Source organism: Varroa destructor, unplaced genomic scaffold (assembly GCF_002443255.2).
Source record: "Varroa destructor unplaced genomic scaffold, Vdes_3.0 BEIS01000005.1, whole genome shotgun sequence".
Lineage (NCBI taxonomy): Eukaryota > Metazoa > Arthropoda > Arachnida > Mesostigmata > Varroidae > Varroa > Varroa destructor.
The window spans coordinates 26,182,901-26,206,475 of record NW_019211458.1 but is presented as its reverse complement, the minus strand read 5'-3'; the positions used below and the strand labels follow the sequence as shown (position 1 = coordinate 26,206,475).

The 23,575-nt window shown below is 41.3% G+C and overlaps 1 protein-coding gene across 2 annotated transcripts; it reads right to left on the bottom strand.

Annotated features, from left to right (window-relative positions):
- Positions 1 to 4,144: 4,144 nt before the first annotated feature.
- flfl (serine/threonine-protein phosphatase 4 regulatory subunit 3 flfl) lies at positions 4,145 to 23,569 on the bottom strand. Of its 2 annotated transcripts, XM_022806465.2 has the most exons (16): positions 21,852 to 23,569; positions 14,451 to 15,681; positions 14,033 to 14,187; positions 13,394 to 13,561; positions 12,943 to 13,155; positions 12,637 to 12,720; positions 12,262 to 12,432; positions 11,862 to 11,929; positions 11,505 to 11,610; positions 11,167 to 11,259; positions 10,719 to 10,915; positions 10,072 to 10,323; positions 9,408 to 9,615; positions 8,039 to 9,226; positions 7,454 to 7,671; positions 4,145 to 7,119 (listed from the first exon to the last, which is right to left on the bottom strand). In XM_022806465.2, exons 2-15 carry the CDS (start codon positions 15,517 to 15,519, stop codon positions 7,456 to 7,458), a joined length of 4,188 nt encoding a protein of 1,395 aa, XP_022662200.1. In that variant the 5' UTR covers positions 15,520 to 15,681; positions 21,852 to 23,569; the 3' UTR covers positions 4,145 to 7,119; positions 7,454 to 7,455. The 2 variants fall into 2 exon arrangements, with proteins under 2 accessions (XP_022662200.1, XP_086845315.1); XM_086989189.1 differs by lacking the exon at positions 10,072 to 10,323.
- Between the last annotated feature and the right edge of the window lie 6 nt (positions 23,570 to 23,575).

Sequence of the window (23,575 nt, the reverse complement as noted above, 5' to 3'; positions counted from 1 at the left end):
TGCGGTCTTTCTCATCGACAAACAAAATCGGATCAGTTGGTGTTCCAGAACGTTCGTTCTTTCTTTTGGCCCCGCCCCTTTTCCTTCTTTTAACTTAACACCTTCTGCGGTCGTTTTCCCCGCTGTGTTCCCTCTGCACATTTCATTGGTCTCGCTGTCAGTCGTTTTTTCACGTTCTCAGTTCCTTTTTCTGTTCACCAACGTGGAAACCATGTGGAACATGTTAAACACTTTGGAGCAGAGCGATAAAAGCGATTTCGCCTTCATCATTGTTCATTTTTCCTTCATTTGAACATTTGTGCAAACGCAATGGGCAGGCGGGGCAGACGTCCAGGCTGAAGCACAAAGGTTTTTCTCTGCTGTTGTCGGCGTCGTCGTTGCAGGAGCTGATGGTTTCGCTTATGTGTCTCGCTATCAAAACATGCGACGACACAGAGGTAAATAGATCGAAAATCGTAGAGAAAAGAATTCGGCCTAGGAAACGATATGGTATTCGAATTTCTTGCCACTCACGCCGGCAGCGAGGGTGCTCGTTGCATATACATCGAGCCGCTGCTGGTGTATGTACAAGGTGTAAACTCTTTGCCGCGGATCCTGCTAGGTAGCAGCTCTGGGACCTATGACTATTGGAAAGGACGTTCAACGTTCAAGAGCCACACCCCTCGCAGTACCGAGTAAGAAATTGTGCCGCTGTGGGCAAATGAGTCGGGTACGCTAACCCCTCTTCTTGTTCAATGGCCTTTTCCTTCTCTCCCTCCATTTCTCTCTCTCCCCGCGTCTCCTTATTTTCGCTCTGACGCGTTGGCCGCTCACTCCGTCCGCCAGGTGTCAGGTAAAATGTAAAAGGCTGTGAAGGAGTCGTGGTGGCGGAATTGGTGCTGCGAGGTGTCTGACAACCCCGCGTACTCCTCTAAGGTTCGACCATTGGCGTTTCGAGCAAAGCTACCTGGAGGAAGAGGGCTGGGTAGACAGGGATGGTCGCTGGGCAGACGCCAGCCCCACTCTCTTAGTAAAGCACGAAAAAACGGTTTGAAAGAGAACGGCTGCATTATTGAGGCAAGTGTTCGATGGGGCGAAAAATAGGTGAGCGAGGTGCTGGCAGCAGCCGCGACAGAAGAGGCTGCAGTGGAAAGGGAAAAAGCAATGCAAAAGCAAAGAAAAAATGTAGCTCGACAAAGGAAGGAAAAGGAAACTGAGGAAGCAAATGATTGGCGATTGATTTTCTGATTGCGCTGTTACCGGCGCCATTCGCAGATTCACAGGGCAGCAGCAAGGGTAGAAGTAGATGCAGCAGAAAAAAGGAAAGAAAAAGAGTCTTCTTTTTTACAGGGAAGAAAGCGAGAGATGTTGGTTTGGGGCGACAGGAACAAACGGGAAAAATGCCGTGAAAATGTCTGTATAAAAGAGGGGGGACTGAGAAGAGATACAGCGGTATAGATAGCGGCTCGGGCTACGGAGTTGCACCATATTTTGGCAGGGTGCGGCGTTAAAGGAGGTATACAATCTTGTATAGGCGAAAAATGTTTGAAGTAAGTTAAGAGTAACGTGTGGATGGGTCAAATCTCCACTGAAGTTCAAAACTGCACAATAAAAGAATCAAATATTGGTATATGAAAGCATTCATATACTTTATGGTAGAGAAATGAGGAGTTCTATAGCAAAAGAATGAAAAACCTCTGAATATCAGAAAACGTCATTAATTTATAATGTTTAGACATATTTTCTATCCCCTCGCATACACTTCGTTCATTGAGCAACGTACAATATAAAACTATCATGCATATATTTAGAAAAGCAACATTAGTCCAATTAAAGTGCATATAAGATTAGACTTATTGGGAACAATCTAATCATTTGTCCTTGATGAAGGAATGACTGTCCTTGATGTTTTAATTTAATACTGTTATTAAAATGAAAACTCGCACCACTGACGCATGCACAAATGGCGCATAAGACTACACCAGAGCAAATATAAGGAAGGTTATAGTTTGTTACCGTCTTGCATATGTAAAGCGACAATAACATGACGATCCGGTGGGTTTCGCTCAAATATATTACAGAAGATGCGCTGCGAAGGTGGTATTGACTTCCATAGTTTTTCAGCCAATCGATAAAGAAAATCAGATCGTAAAAAAAAGATCGTTTATCCATCAGCAATATCAGAAGCTTCTATCGTTGAGGTTCAAGACCTTCTATTCAAAGCGGAAACGTTTTTTGTCAAATGTCGGCGACCCGATATATGTCGAAAAGTACTGTGCCAATCGTTAGATAACTAGACCAACTAAACACACCGCCGTTCACAAAACAATACTTGTCCGTGGAGATAAGGAAGACAACTTGTAAATATTTCTTTGCTGTTGTAGAAACGCACTTCGTTTATTTTATGAATACAGTTAAAAAAATTTGAGAACAAATTGAAAGCGTAACTACTTTCGAGTCAAACAATTGCGTCAAATATATTATGCCCTTTAATCCTGACAACAAACGAACAAATCTCCAGTGAGTACCTTACTGGAAGTATTTTCAATATTTTTGTTACCTAAAACTGGCTCAGCAATTGCCCTTCGCTAGGAACGAATGCCACTTCTCATGCAAATCTATTCGGTAGCGCGCAGCTCAAATTAAAAGGTAAAAAGGACTACAAAAGATACGAGAACTGCTGCAGTCTAGGTCTTTTTGTAACCAATTATGATTTGGTTGATAAGCACCATGCGCATCAATCTAGATTTCACTAATTATAGGAAACGATTTTCAGTACCGGCTATTCGAGGTCAGAGCGATGTCTCAAAGAGCCACCTTTTCTGAAGCCAAATTTTCAACGGGAGGTGTGGTATAAATGCCTAAAGAGCTTTTTTATTACGTTGCCATGGTAACTATAAACATGCGGCCATCGTTGGTTCAAATTTCAGCCTTGGTAAATGGTTCCCATAGGTACTTTTATAGGTTTGTTGGAGAAACCCTATCAGCAAGACCCAAATTCCACCAAGACTCACCTCAGCCATAGTACGAGCAAATCCTTGCTGCTATGTTACGCAGTATAATAGCTGAAGGTGCTAAAAAAAGGTTGGTATAGTGGACAATATGTTTATTGTAGACAGTTTATAGGCAGTTTCATGAAGTTTTCCCTCCAAAAAATTCGCTTTGCGGAATAGCTCTTAGCTGCAGAAGTCACGTTGCTTGTCCACTGCTCGATAGGATAAAAATAAAATCAATAAGATAAAAAGCATCATATTTTTCTTTCAAGTTTGTTTTTCAGATTATCACACAAATACGCGAAAAGTAAAATAAAAATACAAAGGTAAATAGATCTTTACTGCTTTTTAATATGACCTGCGCCTCTGGAACATAAGTAATACATGAACTAGATAATCTAAGAAAAGTCAACGGAATTCAACTGTTCAGAGTAGTGCAGCTTGTTCGTCCATATACCCACGATAGTGAAAGATATGGTTTTCCATTAAAACCAACACAAATCAAAAACAATAGTTTCAATATTTCTGTATAGTAGCGCAACTTAGCTTGTACCCACGGAGCGTGTTGGCGTCGCTCGAACGCTCTATTGCTTGTTGATAACGGAAAGTCGCCAGTTGAGCGAGTCCTAGTTTTTTAAAACATTATACAGTTGTAGGAGGCTCTATTCTTATAGAGCTGAATAAAGAAAGGATATGTAGAGAAAGTGTAGAAGGTAAGTTCTGCGGAGTTCAGACAGCTGTGGACAACAAGCAGTTTTCTATTCTGAATAGGTCAGTCATGCAAACTATTGCGAAAATATCGCAATGTTCTAACAAATACGCTATATTAGAAAGACATCTTGTTTGTATTCTTTTATATCTCTTCCTAATCAGTACTTTTAAAAGCTACCTGCAAACAATTTTTCTTGCCGTACAATGTACCTTGATAATAGGCGTTTATAATGCAAATGTCTGCCGTGTTATCGAAGCCACAATGAAAACGAAATCAACTGCTAGTCCTGTTCAATGCCAACAAGTTCTTCTACGAGAAATAAAAACATTATTATTACTACCACTATTATCGTTATTTTTAACTACTTAGCGGCCTTTCATTTTATTACTGCTGCAATCATTTCTCTTTATTATACCTTTGCCTAATCTACCATAAACACGACAACAAGCACACTAGTTGATATGTTTATATGTATCAAGAAATGTATTTTAAATCAATGGTACAATTATACAAGTGCACGGTTTCGTCTACACAACTACAGTTCGCGCATTTGGTTGGAAGTATCTTACTTCCATCTTCAACATACACAGTGAAATTAGCTTTATGTCTGCAGCAGCAGCTTTTGCAATGTTAATGGCGGATACATTTTTTCTATCTGTACATCTGCATCGATTCGACACTTTTCGCCACCACTTCATTATTTCCTTTCATTAGTTTCATTATTTCATCGTTCATTTTTAGTGATCATCTCTCCTTACGGGTGCTCTGTCAAGCTTCCATTTATTACCATCCATCCATCCACCAAAGTCCACATTTTTTTGACCATTCATTTGTTTGCCGTTACCAGAAGCAGCAGCGGCCACCGCAGCAAAACCGTTTTTTGTATCATTATCATCGTTATTATAATTATTAGCATTGTTTTATTATAATTGTTATTATTATCGCTTATTCGTACGTCCTTTGCTCCATCTCTCCCGTTTCCTTTGCTTACATCGCCACCATTACCACAGGTCCCCCCTTTTTTCCCGGGTTGCAAAAAACAGCTTAACTCGAAGCCAGCCAATCCAAATCTAACCGCCTGCTTCTCTAACTTGCTAACCACGCAGCAAATGTGTTCACAATCACGTTCAGTCTAATACGATACACTCGTTTTACTTTTCCTTCTATTTTGCCCCTGCTTTCTATTTTTCTAAGTCGCTTCCCGATATATAATTAAAACTTTACTTAATCACACATGCTGTGTGATATATAATTGTATATATATATATTTTGTATATATATATATATATATATATATAACTATCTGCCATCATGTCTTTCTTTCTCCCTTCTCTCTCTCGATGTGTGATGATCTCTTGCATTTTTTTCTTGTAGCTAGCTATCAGTTTTCATGTATAGCTGCTATTATTATTAATCATACTATAGTAGATCAACAATTTTTCACTGGACAAACAACGGCGAAAACGACGACAATCAGACTAAACGGCAAGCATAATACCGCACAGAGCTCAAAAACACAAAAGAAAAGTAGTCAAAAACGACACAAGCAAAAACCTACGATATGCCAGTAATGGACATGTACACAAACAAAAAGGTAAACATGATCTTAACAATGAAACTCATTATGTGTAAACCTCTATTGGTTGGAGGTGTTCTCTGCGCACGGGCGACTGTTTTTCTGTGAATGTGTTTAATGTATCTCTTGTGTGCAGATATGTACGAGTATCCGAATATGTAAAAAAGATCGTTGAGGAACTCTTTCGTCGCAGGATACGAGAATATAAACAATTATTATAATTCTTTGTTGTTTGTACCTCAATGAATTCTAGTAGGTTTTTTGAATTCAAGTGATTTTTAATTACAAAGAACTGACGAGAATGGCTGAGACTGATGATTGACTAATGAATAAAACAGCAATGATAGCACAATATTTGATCAATTAATCAACTCGTATTCAATTGATATCGTCGTTTGACGCAACTGTTCCGAATTAGATAAATCTTGTAACGCTTGTCGATCGATCAGCCTGAACAGTTATTCTGATGATCACACACGATTATGGCTAAGCTGTGTTTCGTCTGATTTGTCTCTTCGAAATAAATTTTTTTCTTAAAGTTGCTCGCTGCCTTTCTCTCTTCCTGTCAGTCTGATGACAATACACCGAAAAATGCTATCGTGATGACATTTTGTTACGGTGTCTGCATTAGAACAGTATATTTGTGGATTTTTTCGATTTTGTATGTCTCATTACGCTAACTATTGTCGCCCTCGTTGTCCCACTTTGTGGCGTTACGTTACTCGTTTGTATTCATATGTAATGAGCTTATGCATTTTTTTACCTTTCTTGTGCATTTAATTATCCTCGTTTCGTTACCGTCATCCCTGAGAATTGTTACGCTCCCCTCGAGCCACGAGCCAATCACATAATTACTATATTAAACCACTATTATGATTCTTATCATTGCTGATATTATTGTTTCATTCTATCCATATTATTATTATCATTACTATTATTGTCGTCGATAAATATTGGCTTGTTGGTTTTGTTTCACTGGTCGTCAACAAAAATCTACCTGTCTTCTTTGCCTTTCCATTTCCCAGTTCAGTCTTGCCAATGTCATCAAACGAGAAACATTTTACCTATTTTTGCCGTTCGATAAGGCGACCACGACCACCTATGCCCCAAATAACTCTGTGTCCACGTTGGTTCACGTACTTCGTTTCTATATAATAATATTACTACGACTTATCCGCTAACTCTACGTATCATAAAGTTATTCAAAGTTTACGCACAATTCTAAACAAATTCAAAACTATGCAGACGATTTTATACAGAACACGGCGGGGTTTTCCGCGTGATTTTGGTTTTCTGTCGCTCTATTTGTTTTTGTCTGTCTGTTTATCCGTTTGTTTGCCTGGTCGCGTAACTCTGTGTGTATGAGTGTGATAATGCATGTTATACGTATCTCTATGTCAAGGTGAACGTGCATTGTTGGTTCGGTTGTATACGTTGTCATTGATCGATTTCAAAATGTCCAGAACCCGAACAGCATAGAATAGACTCAAACTGAATAGCGTGACGCGTATAATCTAGGTTTGTTTTCTCAACCTCTAGAGTAGAATTATAATAATTTTAGGCTTATTACGGATGCTCTATATGCATGTATTTTGTTAGGTGTCTACCCTCTTCTCGTGTGGTTGTGGAAAGCGTCTAACGCAAATTTGCCAGTTTCAGCTTTTTGCTGTCAGCTGTTTTGCGTGCGGCCAGGCTGCCTGCCCTATTTTCTATGAGCGGTAAACGTAGAATTATAATTGTTGCCAGTCGTATACCGTTTACTGAAACTCGAACGTGGCTGCGTCAGGATGTACCGCTAACCAATGCCTGTCGACTGCACAGCGATTGCATGACATTTCCCGTCGCCCTATTCGTGAAACCTGAAATCATATAGCACGTCAAGAGCACAATTATCATTACATTCGTTACTGATTGTTGAAGTTTACACTGAAGCATTGAAGACAACTTATAGGTATTTGTATTGTGAAAACGAAAACAGCGATTGCTCTTCAGTTGCCCAAACATAAATAACGACAACAGATAGCGACTACCCTAAAACGCCAGAGACGGCATGTTCTTCAGTGTTGTTGTATCTCTTCAAGGCAATCGTTTTACAACCGCATGTTAAACTAATTAAGAAATTAAATGGTAAGATATAACATTAACATGAACATTTGAGATATAAGATGCTTAGAAAAACTAATGAACACCTACTTTCATTGGTCATTCTTCCGTTCTTCCCCAGGAACGACCTGACTGCCGCCAGCTGTTCCTGTGCTAATGGAAGCCCCAGGTAACGCACTGCCGGCACCACTCGAGATGTCGGCAGCGGGAACTCTTACTCCATTCGAGGTCGTGTCCATCTGCTCACCTGCAAGTGCATCCGAACTACACCCTGTTTCGGTGCCGACTGCATTCGTTAACGGTGGTTGCTGAAAAAGAACACGAAAAATTAGTTTACCACCATCTTCTACACAAGCGTATTATTTAGGATAATAAACCGTAGATTTATCTAAATATGACTCAGTGTGGCCTGTAGAAACTATAGGGATTACAACATGAAAATCCAATTTTTTCCTAAGCGTTCATGTATCTTTCACAGTCTGCCTTTTTAATACAATTTTCTAATTAACAAGTACATGAATCCCTATCTAGTTCGACACATATACTATACAGCACTTTCTTGGTACCTTCGACGAATGGGCTTGAACATTCGGCTCCACAAACAGACAGCTGATCAAATTGCCATGATAAATGACTAATTAAAAGCGTCATTAGGTGACAAAGCTTTTGCCGTACCTGTCCATCAGTTTCCTTTAGCTCTCTAGCTGAATTGCTGCCACTGTCCGCTAGTCGACTATTAGCTCCTTCACTGTTGCCACTGTAGACGTTCCGGTTCATCGTATTGCCATCATTTACGCTTCTTTCAGCACCAACTGGTATTGTGTTTGCTGTGGTTTCTATTCTCTCTGTTGGTCCATCACCGGATATGCGCAGCCTTTTCGCCGGCGGTTGATCTCCTTCGTTGTCGTCCCGGAAGGTTTCGGACGTCACTACACAACTCGCGGCACTATCTGCCGTTGACCCGCTGGTGATGTTGGCAAGTGCCGCAATCTCTCCTTGTTCTTGCTGCTGCTCGTTGTTGGGTTCCGGGCTACTGCTGTCGATACAAGCAGCAGCAGCGGCACCGCCGCCGCCGCCACCACCACCGCCAGCACCGCCAACAGCTATTCGAAGAGTGGCGGTCGTCGTTGTAACAGTTGTACTCGCGGTCGTCGATGCTGGAGGAGTCTCATTTATGATAGCTTCTACTTTTGGTGAATGACTTGATCCGTCGCCCGTAGAATCACTGCTGCTCAGACTGTTCTCCGTCACACTGATAGCGTTCGGTGGTTCATCATCGCTATCTTCGTCCGGCTCGTAGTCGACGAGTTTTACTGAGGCATTGTTGTTATTATTATTGTTCATAGCCACATGCTGCTGCAATCGATGATTACTACCGCCCTGAAGAGTTAGTGCTCCACCATCACCGATGTTGAGTCTGCCGTTTCCATCATCGTCACCCGTGAGTGACTCATCGCCGCCACATTGTCCACCTGCGGCCGCTGCAATTCCACTACCGACAGTCGAGTTAGGCCCGCCAGCCGCCGTGGGGTCGTCATCTTCGCCGTCGTCTGCAGCGAACCATTTTTCTTCATCGTCATCAATTTGCCGTGGGTCGCGTTTGAAACGACTGCTACTGTGGAGCACCTGATCTGAAGTACCATGCTGTTGAAGCTGCTGTTGTTGAAGACCCGCTGCTGGCGGCAGAGAACTGCCATCTATTGATGGCACAACCTTCAGACCGTCCGCTCCTGTCCCCATTTTTAGTCCAGCACCTACACCGCGATTTCCCGCTGATGACTCGAGAGGGAGGGACGCTGTCGGCTCTTCAAACTTGGCTCGCAAAGCGCGGAACGTCGGTACGTAACTAATCGAGTCCAATTCCTAAAAGGTTCATGATTACATAAAGTTGGTCAGTCAGCCAGAAATGTAACAAATTACGGGTCAACGGCACATTATAATAAACTTACATATATAGATATAGGTAAACGTTACACGCGGCATTTTTGAGCATAGATTTCCATCTAGGTTTAAGTACGGACATATACACGTTTTTGTTTCTTACCTTGGAAAAGTGCTCAACAGCATGAACACCAAGTAATGCAATATCTTCGGCCCGGATAAACTCGAACAGTTCGATAATGGCTGAGTCTAACAAATTATAACGACTGCTGTTGCGTTTGAGTGCATCAACTACAGGTCGTAGGAGGCAGTTAACGGCGATGTGTCTGTTATAAAAATCATCTTTCAAACCAACGATTCGACGGACAAACCTAACAATGAGAAAAATCCAAATAATATAACGTAACAGACATAATATTGTTATTACATCTATGAAGTTGACTAAATATGCAGTTAAAATGCGGCTCCGAAAATGCTGCTCGTCTCGACGTAGAATACAGCTTAGAAACTAGCAGCTTAAATTCAAGTTCGTGGGCAGACAAAGACCTTTGATATTGGTTACTCGTAGCAAAGGGTTCTAAATGAGTCTAAATAAAAGGATAAATGCCAAGGTCAAATCGAAGTGATAAGAAGCAAATAAGAGATATGGGCTTTTGTATTATCCAATACATATACTGAGCCACCTTATTTTCAATACCTATAGTGTGTCTATGAAGTTTCATCAGTAAATAACTTCCGCAACGAACAAAAACATTTTTAGTCTGCTAAGTCTTAGTCGGCGGCTTTCCTTGCATTATATGAGCTGTCATATCGCTCTAGATACCTACCGGAGAGCACATAGCGCAAGATGGAGATGTCTGGGGTATTTCATACAGTCCAGCACCCTTCGTAGTAAGTCCTTGTGCAATATGTAGTTTTTGATGTGATAGCCATGATGCTCAACGCAAAACGAGAGAAATTCAATTATGTGCGCAAGTAACGATGCACGACCTGCTGATAGCGGAAACCCTGGCGGTGGAGATCGATGTTGCTCGATAATTCGGTCAGTAAGGACATGCATTGAATATTTGTAGAACAGCCTGCATTACACAGATGAACGAATTACAAAGATCGTTGGCAATTTGAAAAAAAAAGTTAACAGCTATTGAAAACACTACAGAAGATGCTTTTTGTATGGATCAGCCTTACGCCACTCCTTTCAGCGGCAAGCAGCATGTGCGGTCTAAAAAATCTCTGTATTTGAACGTGTCCCCGTTATGGTGCAGTGGTGACGTGTTTGCTTACCGAACTCGAGGACTCATGCGATGGTTTAAATTTAAAACTGGGCTAAAAAAAATTTAAACTGGCTAGACTGAGACACTATCTCGTGTTAAGAGGGACCACTCGGTTCAGCTAAAGCGTAATAACCGTACATACAGTCGATGCAGAACCCATGTCTGTCTGGTCGTGAAAATAAAATTTAAGAGACACTAACCCTAAAAATGAATTTTTGTTCTCGTTTGGAGCAAACGTCTCAGGATCAAGTAGCATACGAAGTATCCCGGCCAACTGTACAGCCACGCCCGTATCTGGTTGGGGATCTGCTAAGATCTGCCGAAGAATTATATCCATAAGCAGGCGTTCATTATCGCCACACGTCGTCTGGTACTGGTCTAAACAGTATTCCCGAACCTATCACAAAAAAAGCGCAAATACATAAAAATATAGCATGATGACTTAGTTCAGTAAAGCCTTACATTTTCGCATCTAAATCAATCCATTCAAGTAACGATAAGTCAATAGTACGTATGTATATTAGAGAAAAAAATTTTGACACACAATGCTTTTTCAGACAAATGTAATGTTAGTAGTGGTCAAAATGTGCAAGCTAAAATGAAAGGGAACTGTATAATTCAAATTTACGTGTTTTTAGCTTTATTTACCATTGCTGTAGAGAAGTCAACGAGATAAGATAGGATGTCGATTGAAGCGGCCTTTATTGCTGCGTCCTCACTCTGAAGCGTCGCCTCCATCACCTATGATACAATTAGAAGTCCATTGTCAACGCTAGTCTTCGATGACACAGCTCTGCTGAGAAAAGGTTCTAAAATACATGACTTCCAGCTTATGATATCCCTCCGATTTTTTTCTGCTCAAGATTTCTCAACAAATGAAAATCGCAAGTATCATAGATAAATTTGTTCTGAATTATTAGACCAATCCTGTGATAGACGATAGCTTTTACGTTTACAACGTTAGAAATCAAGAACAAAGTAATTACCTGTAGGATACCAAGTGCAAAAAGAGCCTTGAAGAATGGTTCCCTACATTGCGGCTGCAGCGTCTGCGAAAAATTGCAGAACTCTTTGAGGAATAGGACCAAATCTCTGCAACGAGTAACCAGAAATTCGTATTATTCTACTGCAAAAGCAACTCGTTCAGAGAATCATGGAATTGCAACTCTATCAAGCAGAAGTTTGCCATGTCGTTATTCATTCAAGATCAAACATCTTTTAGGAACTGTCTACCGGTCACGGCTAGAGACAATCATGTGAATGGAACTGACTTCAGTTAAGATTAACATGCGCTGCAAGCACGAAAGGAAGGACTAGGGAAGAAAAAACACTCATATGCTAACCGTTTTTGCTCCACCGATGTATCCTGTCGTAGCTGGCTGAATAACTGATCAAGAAAGTGCCGATCCTCCTGCAAGTATATAAAATATAATGTTTAGTGCAATTACGATTTAAAAAATTGACACAAATTCTATTTGTAATTGTTATTCTGCGTGATTTTTGCCTACTTTTCAGCTACAAACAGCTACACACACGTAGTTCTTTATATACATATTCTGAGGTATGAACAGCTTATAGAAATTTCAACTGGTCCGATGCATATGGCAGAGGTCACCATGCACAAAAGCGAATCTGTTGGGCCACTATCGAGTACCTATATTAAATTCAAGAATGAGGAATAAAACGGCAAATCTTTACTTTCTGTTTGTACTCGTTAGGAAAATAATTTAGTAAAATTGCTACCTGTAGCATCGAGACGATGTCGGCCTTATTGAAGAATACGAAACTGCTCAGACATGACAGCATATTCTCCTCGAAGATTGATGGTGTAGGTAAGACTACTTCTTGGATATACTGAACACGGTACGTTTGATGAATCTTGGCGGTCAGTTCCGGATCCGAGAACGGAATCACCTGCAAGTTGAAGAAATGTGACAAAGGCACACGTCAAATATAGATCGTTAAACCTTCAAAGTCGACATAAAACTATGAGCCCTTTAAGACGCTAAATACTACAGCAGTAAAAATTAATTTTATTTCATCTTATTTATCCTGGCGCCTACGACAAACCCCTAGTATCTGTAGTGAAAATAGAATGAAGGAAAATGAAGAAATTACCTGATGGAAAGTGGCTCTTGCACTGAGGTACTCGCGGTGCCGTGCACGCGGTTTGTTCGGTTCGTATTCAAGGACACCCACAACCTGAAATGAGATAAGGATCCAAAAAGATCTCTTGATAAAAGCCATTGTCTGTACGAGCCGATTTGATATTCTGTACGAGCCGATTTGATATTACGCGGTAGTGTCCTTCGTTATTTGGCTGACAGTCATCGCAATTCTAAACGATGTATTGAATGGAAGAACATAAAAAGGATACAGTAGAGCGCTTATAACAACAGGTTAATAAAAAAATAGACAACGCACCTGCATTATGTTTTCCTCTGTAAACATGACATCTAACAGTGCGTTTTTGTTGAGCAGCAGAATCGACTTGAATATATTATAGAGTGTATGGAGCGATTCGAGGTCCTCGAGATCTTCAGCCACGGCGAACACATCGAGCAATTTCGTGATGTAGTCGTCCGCCTCGATAGCGGATGCCACACTGTCCCGGCGCATGGGGAATGGTAAGCATTCCTATAAGTATAAATGACAAAAGATGATGTTACAAGCGCTACCAGCTTATTTATGTAATTTACGTGATTTACCTTGTTGTTTCAAAATTCGGTTAATCTAGCTACAAGGCTTGTCTTCAAAAAAAGGTTTAGAGTCGATACGAGCATCTTTACGATGTGGCAATTTTAAAACTATTCGCTCGCTAACATATTTTACATTGTATTACAACAGCTGTAACAACGAGAGCCGATATATGTACCTGAAGAATCTTAGCAATTTCGCCGAGGTGCGCAATCTCTGCGGCTGGAAGCATCATCGCACGTGAATTCGAGTTAAGTCCGCCAAGTGTTGCTTGCCCATCGGGACATTCATCTTCGCTTTCGACCACCTCTTGAGTAATGTCGACTGAAGGGTCCCGTCCCTGTATCTGCCCAGCCATAAAGACGCAGAGACGAGTGTCAGCTCACCGTTTATATATATTACAATGTCAATCGGAACTACTAGCTTTCGGCAACGACAACAAATCCATTTTGTATTTAGATATGATAGACTTGCCTTACTTAGAAGCTACACTTCATATTGACCAGAATCAGCGAGTGAAGCCTCAGTTCGTGGGGCAGTTTTTATGCATATGGTCTTATAATGACAATACATTGGCAGAAACAGCGATCCAAAAAGCAATTTCTGCATATGTTTCTGTTTCTGTAAGGTTATTATATTTCAAATCGCCCTCGTAATTGTTAAGTTGCAAGGCTTTTTGCCTTAATACGTATCTGTAGCTTACAGACAAGCATTACGAAACTTCGCAATGTAAACGCAGGTATTTTTGAAAAGTAACGCTTCGAAGCCACATTTAGAGCTAAACAACACTCTATTTTTGAGCTCTTTGTCGTCTCACCTGGCAGATCGTTTTCCAAATATCGTCGCATCCTGCGCGCTCCTGGAAGCTTAAAGCAAGGTCATAGTTGTCTCCTTCAGACCACACAATCAGAGTCCCTTGCTGCCGCTGGTACGCAGTTTCCGCTTGCACCTTTGACTCGAGAAGGAGAGAACCTGTGCATGCGTACATTCACATTAACTTCGTCAGCAATCATAGCCGTTACCCTCGAAAACAGCAGCCTATTTTCACCCAGGTCTATAGGAAAAAAATGCTTAAAATACAATGATAATTCTACTCTCTTAGTTTCCTGGATATCATTGAATAGCTCCTGCAAATAGTTTTTTAAGTTAATCAACCTGATATGTCAAATGGGTGATCACTCCTTAAAATAGCTCAAAAAAACATGTGAAATATTTTCCATTCACCACGCACTCACCATCAATTTCGGCACGAACAACAAGCGAGATGCCTCCAAGGGATTCGACGAAGGGCGAGCTCACATATCCCGTACCCTTGTCGTCCCACTGTCGTTCCGCGTTTAGCAAATAGAGCTTCACTCGTCGCCGTACAGATTGCTCAGTTGATTGTGTCCCAGCTTGGCCGCCCACCTGGTTCGTTCCACTTGCAGCATTATTTACGCCGCCACTTTGTGTACTACCACCACCGTTTCCCAGATTATCGCCCTGTCCTGCTGTCGCACCGCCATCTGAACCTTCATTGACACCTACTCCTACGCCACCTTGTCCTTCTTGGTTCACATCGGTCGCGTTGTCGCATACAGCTGCAGAACTTTCACCGCTTGAAACGCCTGAAGTTTCGGCTCCCGCCGTTGTCGCGGGAGATGCCACGTTTTCAGCGTCCGTGGCTAGTGGCACGGTGGCTACAGCAGAGCCAACACTAAGGGACGCCCCAGTGTTACCTCGGCTAGAGCCTGCTCCAGCTGATTCATCAGCTTCCACACATCCACCCACAACCTTAACGGTACAGCCAACTGCCACAGAAACAATTGTTGAAGAAGCGCTCGTTCCGCCAGCCACACTGGAACCACTGCACTCTGAAGCATTATCCCGTTGCTGCTGCTGTTGTTGTTGGCCTTTTGGGCTACTATTTTCCTGGTCACCCGTGCTGCCTGTTGAGTCCCCACTGTCCTGAGCACCTCTCTCGGCTTTTGCTATCGTTGGTGCAGTTGATGCTGTTGTTGTAGTGGTCACGGTTGTGGCTGTAGCTGTTTCTGTTAATGTTGCCGCTGGTCCGGATTCTGCTGGGGTGGTGGAGGATCTAGATCCCGTTGACTCGCCTGCTGCTGAAGTAGCCCCCGCAACTCCTGTGGCTGTTAAGCTCGCGATCGCTGTTCGAGAAGACGTTCCAGAAGTTCTGTCCTGATAGCCTGGGCTAGTACTGTTGTCTTTTGTCGTAGGGTGTTCGCCTACCGGGGACGTTGTTTGGCCATTACTGCCACCACCTGTAGTGCCGCCCTCGTCGGGCGCCGCTACGACACCCGACATTACGGCAGGCGCCGCCTGATTCTGGCGTTGTTCGATGTCGCGTAAGTGTACCTTATGACGAAAATACAATCGATGTTATCACGTTCGGCATGAAAAACTGCCCCGCGAAAACTCACCGACAAACTTCTGTAACTAGAGTTTACTCAGCGCTTCTTCAGTATTCTGGAAAATTGCGTCAGACAAGAAGGCAGAAGAAAACGATTAAGAACTAGATTAGAATAGAGAAGTTTTGCATATATAGATAGCAAACTTACGGTCTGGCTTAACAGTTCACGATTTCTTGCTATTGTAAAATCAAAGAGAGGTGTTCCTTAGACAAATATCAGGTATACTTTGCTTCGAGAATAGAATATAAACACAGCGAAGAATATATATATGAATGAAAATATACCGGGAAATCTTGTTAGATAAACAGAGATCAGCTTATCCACGAACTGCTAAATAGCAAGTGGTATTTCATTGTTGTTTTAAAAACTGTTTTAAAGATTTCCATTTTTGGCATTATGTGTAGTTAGACACCAATGAGATATAAAAACTCATATACGTGAATCTCTCAAAATACTTTTAACTTTAAGAACAATGTCACTGATACGTTTAAACATTGAAATAAGCAATTGAAAGCGTGTGATCTCATCGAAACTCTTCCGCTTGAACAAATATCATCTCAGATGTCAAGACGCCGGAAGTAATACTGCATATCGAACACAATGAAAATTCCCATGATCAACAACTAAGGCACGCCGCAGAAGTTTCTGAATCGTGTAAGACGGCTTTGATTTGATTTTCTTAAAAACACCAACACAGCACCACCCCAGATTCCTCATCACTTCTAACTGATATTTTGTTCGTAGGAGGCGTAGCAAATATCAAAATACTGGCTACATTAGCTAATAGGCCAACGAGAATGTAAAGTGAAATCACCCAATACAAAATCAGACGGAGAAAAAAGACTAATATATCAATTGTTTCCCTTTACTCTTTATTTTCCAGGACCAAAATACCAACAGTATTGCGAAACGCATAAACCCAGTATTACATCGAGCATATCTAAGTAGGACATGATAAACCCTACCAAGTTTTCAAGGCGAATTCCTATCACACATGAAGCGACCTGCACATTTTTGGAAGGAAACGCTAAAAATCTTAAAACTGCACTAGCTTAATAACTCTTACGCCTTTGTCAACATAACTAACTGTTAGGTAAGCTATTTTTAAACGATATAAATAAATAAATATTCCAAGTTTTACTTCCTCCTTAGTTAAACATTGCTTCGGATGGCTAGCCCCTTCCAGCACGAGACGAAGTGTGTCTACACCTAGTTTCGAAAATAGGCCGCCATGTGTATCTAGGTTTAGTAGGTAAACACCTTATCATTGCAGCATTACTGGAACAAACTTATTTTGGACTACAGCATCTACACTGCGAACGAAAAGAACTGTCCAAAATGATTATAATTGAGACCGGGGAAAAAGTGAATAAAATTCTGGTCCTACACTTTTTTCCGCATGGACCCATGTAGAGTTGTTATAGTTGCACGTACCTATAACCACACATACTCGTACGTAGAAATTCTGCTAATATTGCAATGGGAAGGGTGTCTACGTAGGGCCACAAGAAGCAATGGTAGGAAAACGGCCTTTTCAATTTCTCTAAACTGTTAGGTGCACTTTTCCTTTTTAGTATCTCAACAGCATTATAGTCGCGACATAAATTTTTTAGAATTACCATAATGAATATAGTCGCGGTGACCTGCGATAGTACCTCAATAGTATACTGCTCTTATCTAAAAGACGATGTATCAATCTGGCATAAATGAATGGGATTATCCCTAGGTATTAGTTGTCTATAACACAGAAAAGACAATTATTAGGTTGTAAGTATTAATCACAAGGATCGGTGAGATCCCCTGACAAAACAGAAGACACCTACTTCAATATGCTTTTTTGAAAAGCCTTTAGAAGGAACCCGATAGATCGTCTTTTTTCTAACTCACATGTATATAACGTATATACGTGTGACATAACACTATATATATATATATATGTGCTACTTGCAAGAATATAGATAATAAGATCATCAATAAGACCATGAAAAGTTGGTAAAGAAAACACTGGATAGTATTTCGGCTTGCGACGCACCCTAGCAGTAGTCACATTCTGCTGAAGTGCCATTATAAAGCTTTTTTAGCTCAATACATAATACAATAACAATAAAGCACGAACTTTGACAAGATGATTACAAATTTATAATATACGGGCACGAATTCTGGTGCAACTGATTTCGCATTCAGTCATGTTTTGGTGCTTGCCTAATTTTTATGCATATCTACGTAGTTATCGGCAAGATTTGACACGATTTCAGTCATGCACAGCAACGAGCACTTGATTGCTAATTATTTCATCTTGCATACGATACCAAAGGGGCTACCCATGGTTTATGCTCAACGCAGACGACTGACGTTATTCCAAGCTTGTTCGTTATGACTCATAGAGTCCAAGACCGCTCTTGACAATACATGCACTTCATGTGGGAAATCAATGAATGAATACATCCTTAGGATGTAGCAAAGTGGTTCTGGTAGGCGTTTTTTCAGAATATTCATAGGGCAAAACGAACTTATTATACCCAAGTAACCATACGAAACGGTTTCAAAGAGTACGACGGGCCTTTTCTTCGCGCAGTTTCGGCATTTCGTGCTACCAAAAAGGTTCTAGCCTTCCAAAATTTTATTTTGGGTAGACATTTACGGACAACATGCCGTCGTGTCAAAAGAATGCCCAAACAAGTATAGAATCGATCACGCCAATTATGTATCTATTGTAATTTAGACCATGGTAACACTCCTGATATTGTCATTTGGTCTCGAACTATTGATCTTTACTCTAATTTTTTCGAACAGTGAGGACATGTACTATAGACGTTCGAAACTGATCCAACACATTTGACATTCGACCCGCTTTTAGCTTTCAGTCTCATTATAACTGATTAAACAGAAATGACTGCGTGTCTTTTAGAGAAATTCATCGTCCGGGTCATCTTCGTTGGTGTGTGTGCGCAAGGTTGCTACTATTGTTCAAAAATTATCCATAACATAGTAATAATAGTATCAACCGCCGTACCAATTGTGAAGCCGTCATACAATGAGTGCCTGTAGTTCTGAAATTAACGGTTTAGAGAATTATTGTCTTTTTGAACTTTTTTTTTATCTTCAATGAATCAAATGGTTCGTTGGTTAACACTGTAACAATACAGATACGGCTCATACGTAGCTTACTTAAGGGCATGACTTTGCCTCTGGGATGGATAAGTATTGTTGCTCTCCACAGCAAACAAGATGCCACCCGGCTAACAATTTGTCTTTAAACAGTGTACCTGGCTACTATACCTAGCTTGTATGATAACAGCCCAACTCTGCAATAACCGTGATCTCTTATGGAAAGGAACATAGCCTGGTTGCAATGCTTGTTTGCCAGGAGCAATTTTTGTCAACTCGGATGCGTTGAAGAAAAACAAGTCTCTGTCAGTTTTTTTGCTCACATATTAGCCTCAGTTAATAGCATATTGCACATACGACATGGCGAAACCGTCTTGTCGTTAACAACTATTAAGAAGTACATATAAAAAAAAATAGAGAACACTTAAATACACAACATTAAGCAAATGTGCCGTAACTAAATTATCATTTATTTCATTATATCTAGGCTACTTAATGTTAAACTTACCATCATTTCTTGCATCGCTACTCCTTCTGAGCCCGATAGAAAAGACCAATTTTTAAAGAAGAGTTATTATTTCTACGATTACAAGTATCTTTAAGTCAATTTGTGGAAGAATGATTCAATTGGTGGACAACCTCCATAAAATGAAAAGCATTATTTTATATGTATTTCAAATTTGATTGAAAACATTTTTCGAATTAGATATGTGAATGATACAAAAAGATTGTCAAATTCTGTAAAAATTCGTTTCTCCATTACCAAGTGGCTACGAGCGACTTCTACGTGATCTAATTCAGATTAATTCAGAACGAAACAAATCAAAACAGCATTGCTTAAAACAGAACATTAATTTATCCAGTATAATGTGAGTGATGATACGATTGTAGCTCGCTACTTTGACATGGACGAACACCGGCCACTGGTGCTGACAGCAGCAGCAGATGACCCTGAACGCTCAGAAAGGAACACAGCAGAGCATACGAAGGCACACGGTGTGCGTGCGACGAAGCATCGTGAATTATCCTACGTAGATAGAATAGTGCAGTTATACGTCGGGCATTGAGCACATATCGAGATTTCACTACCACAATACTAGACTATATATGTTAATAAGGCAGGCCCATGTGTTTGTGGCTAGGGATGCTTACATTGCTCCTTTGTGCTTCTGGTTGTAGAGGCTTCCCAGCAGTTATTCACTAACGTCCGTACTGTTAAGAGCCTGGATTATTTGTTATGATGATAATTAATTCTGTGTTGTGTTGCAGTTTTTAATGCGAACAAAAAATACTTTATATGGTGTATTTGTCTCTGTGTATCGGGGTGTGTGCGTGCTATAGTATATATGCATGAGTCTGTGTATTTCCGTGAAATGCGAAACACGATCAGCTATAGAACAGCAGGCAAAAACTCTATTGGTAGCAAACGCTATAAAGTGACAAGGTCAACCTCTTTGGACCTCTTTCCCTTTTTATTGTTGATAAACTGTTCAGCCGATCGCCATGGATAAAAAGGCTAAAATGCGAAAGACCTATCATCACCTAAACGTGAAAAAATCATCTGGCCATCGCATCATAACAAGTGATGTGCCATGAACTAACGGAATAAACAGAACGAAAACAAGCAATTTTGGTAAAATTTCTATATACGACCCTTTGCTTCATTACACACTATATGGAGCATGAACTTTTCATAAGGCCTAGGTGTAGACAATCGAACTTGTTGCTCCAAGATGCTCACGGAGACATCGAATGCATTTCATCGTCACGTTCTAAAGCGTTCTGTTGACAAACACCGCGCATGAGAAACGCACCGGCCAACGATATAGGCTAAACGATTTTTTAGTCGAAAGATAACTCTAATCCCATATGTTAACTACCTTTTCAACAGCAAATAACCATACCATATTCTGAAGTTAACGATATCTTTATCGTTTCTTAGTGTTACATAATTTTCAGAAAAGTTTAAGTTGACGTTATCATTTTACAAAAATATGTGGTTGCACCAGTTTGAAGGAGAGCTTAGAGGAAACCTAGCAACATAGATATCAATAACGATTACTACAAACAAACATTCATGACGCACACGCAAGTAACGGTCATTTCCTCATTGATTGTTTTGTTAGAAAGTAAACTCAATAATTACTTTTTCATTAATATCTCTCAGAAATCGTATCTGATCGAAGCACTTTTGATAACAGACATATAACAGTTAAATACTAAGTGGGTGATTTTTGCTGTGCACGCTGTTCGCAATTTGCCCGGTCAAGTTAACTGAATGTTTGTGTTTGAAAAACTGTCAAGAACAGCAACACCTTAAAAAGGCAAATTTAGACAACGGCAAAACTTGCTACTTATAAACATCTTTCCGTACCCTATTACTCTCAAAACCAGTGTTAATCAAATGGACAAAACAGAGTCCGCTGTAGGTTACTGCTGCTACCACAAAAGCAATATCCATGTAAAAGTTATTAAAACTGACCCACTGGGAAAAGTGATAATAGTATATCGGTGTATTGTAGACACACGAGACTACCAGCGCTGCGAAACTCCCATTTGCGGTCGCTCTGCCGCACCAACTTACCCCCGTTCCGGTGGTTGCTGGCATTCTATAAACCACTAACAAAACGTAACATATATTGATATGATGACGGTGGACGGCCCTTGAAAAGGAGCTAGCCCTGGAGTCTAGAAAATGGCGCGGAGGCATCGAAGCTCTAACCCGCACACACGGGTATGCTTGGCCACATCAGAGTGGAAGGTGAATATTGGCGCTTGATCTCCCCTTATTACCTAACCATTTCTGGAAAGCGGGGTACTGTATCTTTTGTCGTTTCAGGAACGATTTTCTGAAGGATGGCACACACTCGTCTTGCGTCACTACAAATGAATCCCAGATGGGAGCGACAATCCGGTACTATAAAGCTGTCACCTATACATTGTGCAGAGGTATCCATACAGACACATACACCGCCAATGTATACCTATAATAACAATAATAATAATATTGCATCCGATTTTTCAGTTCTTAATCGCGAGGACGAGTCTACTCGTTGCGTTACGTTAGTTGAACTAGAAGCCGCTGCGGCGCGCTTTGATTACCCTACACCTACTTACCTTCTTCAATTCGTTGTTAGGCGCGACGCGGGAATGACGACACTCGATTACTCTTTGATGGTCGTGGCCTTCTTGTTTCTTTTTTGTGTTCCTTCTTCGTGTCAGCCAACAACAGCTACGACGAGGACGTTGACGGCTTCAGAAGTTTTCGTTTTCCCGTACGCCAAGCCGTAGGCCGTATTCCTATTGTTATTGATGTTACCACTATTGTTGTTGTTGTTGTTGTTATTGGCGATACTCGACAACGATTTTGTTGTTGTTGTTATTGTTGTTGTTGGTGCAGACAATGGAGAACCGCGATGAAGACAAACACAGGTAAACGTCATGTCTATCCGTCGACCGCTTCTGTTACGACGGTTCCCGTGCAACAACGGTAGCAGCCTTTCCCCGCCCGTTACCGTCGTCCCGAGCGGGCGACGCCGAACTCACCGAACTTACACGAACCCCCACTGAATCAGGCCCGAAAGACTAATAAACCCCGATGGCACCGATCAACACTAGTCAACGGCGGCAATTGCGAGCCAAGCGGCTCAACACAACGTTAGCGGTTTTAGTTATTCGCATTACGGCACTTGATCGGCCTCTCGATTGCTGCCTAACTGCTTTGGTATTGCCGACGCCTGATGCTGCTGCTGCTATTAATGTTACTAATCACTGTCCTTTCTTCAGTGGCCGTCGCTTGTTCACAAAAACACACAGTCGTCAGTCAATCACACAACAGCACCCAGACGAACGAAAGGGGTAGTAACACCACAACGAAGGGGCTAACAGTAGCATGAATCCTGTTTGGCGAGCAGCAACACGGACAAATTAAGTCCGCGAGTTTAAGAGTTATTTCTACGCACACATACACGCACACAGAGCACACGCGGTCAGTTGTTATAGCAATACGTATTTGTAGTGTAATTTAAATAATTGTGGAATCGTAACAGCGGCAGTAGAAGTAGTGGAAAGCAGTAGCAGCAGCATCAATAATAGCCGCTGCTTCACATACAGAGGTGTCGCTACTGGCGTTGGCTGGCGGCCTTTAGCGAACACGAACAAAGTGACGATCTCAACGACGGAGGCACACACGAGACCCGCACGTCTAGGCTTGTTACCTCGTTTCACCGATAACCGCAAGCGCCCGTCAATTCGCCGTGTCGATTGGACGACTCGCTGTAATCACTACACATAACAGTGTACGGTTAGGCCCAACGATGCTCACCCTGTCACTCGGTGGTCCACTCACTTCGATGTGTTCCCGGACTCCACACGTCTAGCAGAGCTATATACACACACACATACATAGTGAGGCACAGATACACAACACCATCCGTACACACAGTGAACTATTTACAATCAACGCAAGACGTTGGGTCAGCTAAGACGGCGGTACCGGGGATCATGGTGAGGGTGTCACACTCAGCGTGCCACACCACAAATGTACCACACGCGTGGAAGAGCGACGAATGTGCCACTTGAGGACGACAGGTTGTAACCTGTCTGTCTTCTACGCAATAGAAATGAAAAGTAATGAAAAACAAAAAAGTTAAAGAAGCTTTGATGATGCATGTTTGATAAACAAAATTTGATGGCGGTTATAAATTGAAGCGCACTACTTTTTGTACATTTGAAATAAATACAAAAAGATAGGAAAGAAAAAGACTGCCGATAATAAAAAAAAAAAAGCTCGTATGAATAAGATCGCCTAGGGCATGTTGTTTTGATATTTTTTCAGGTAT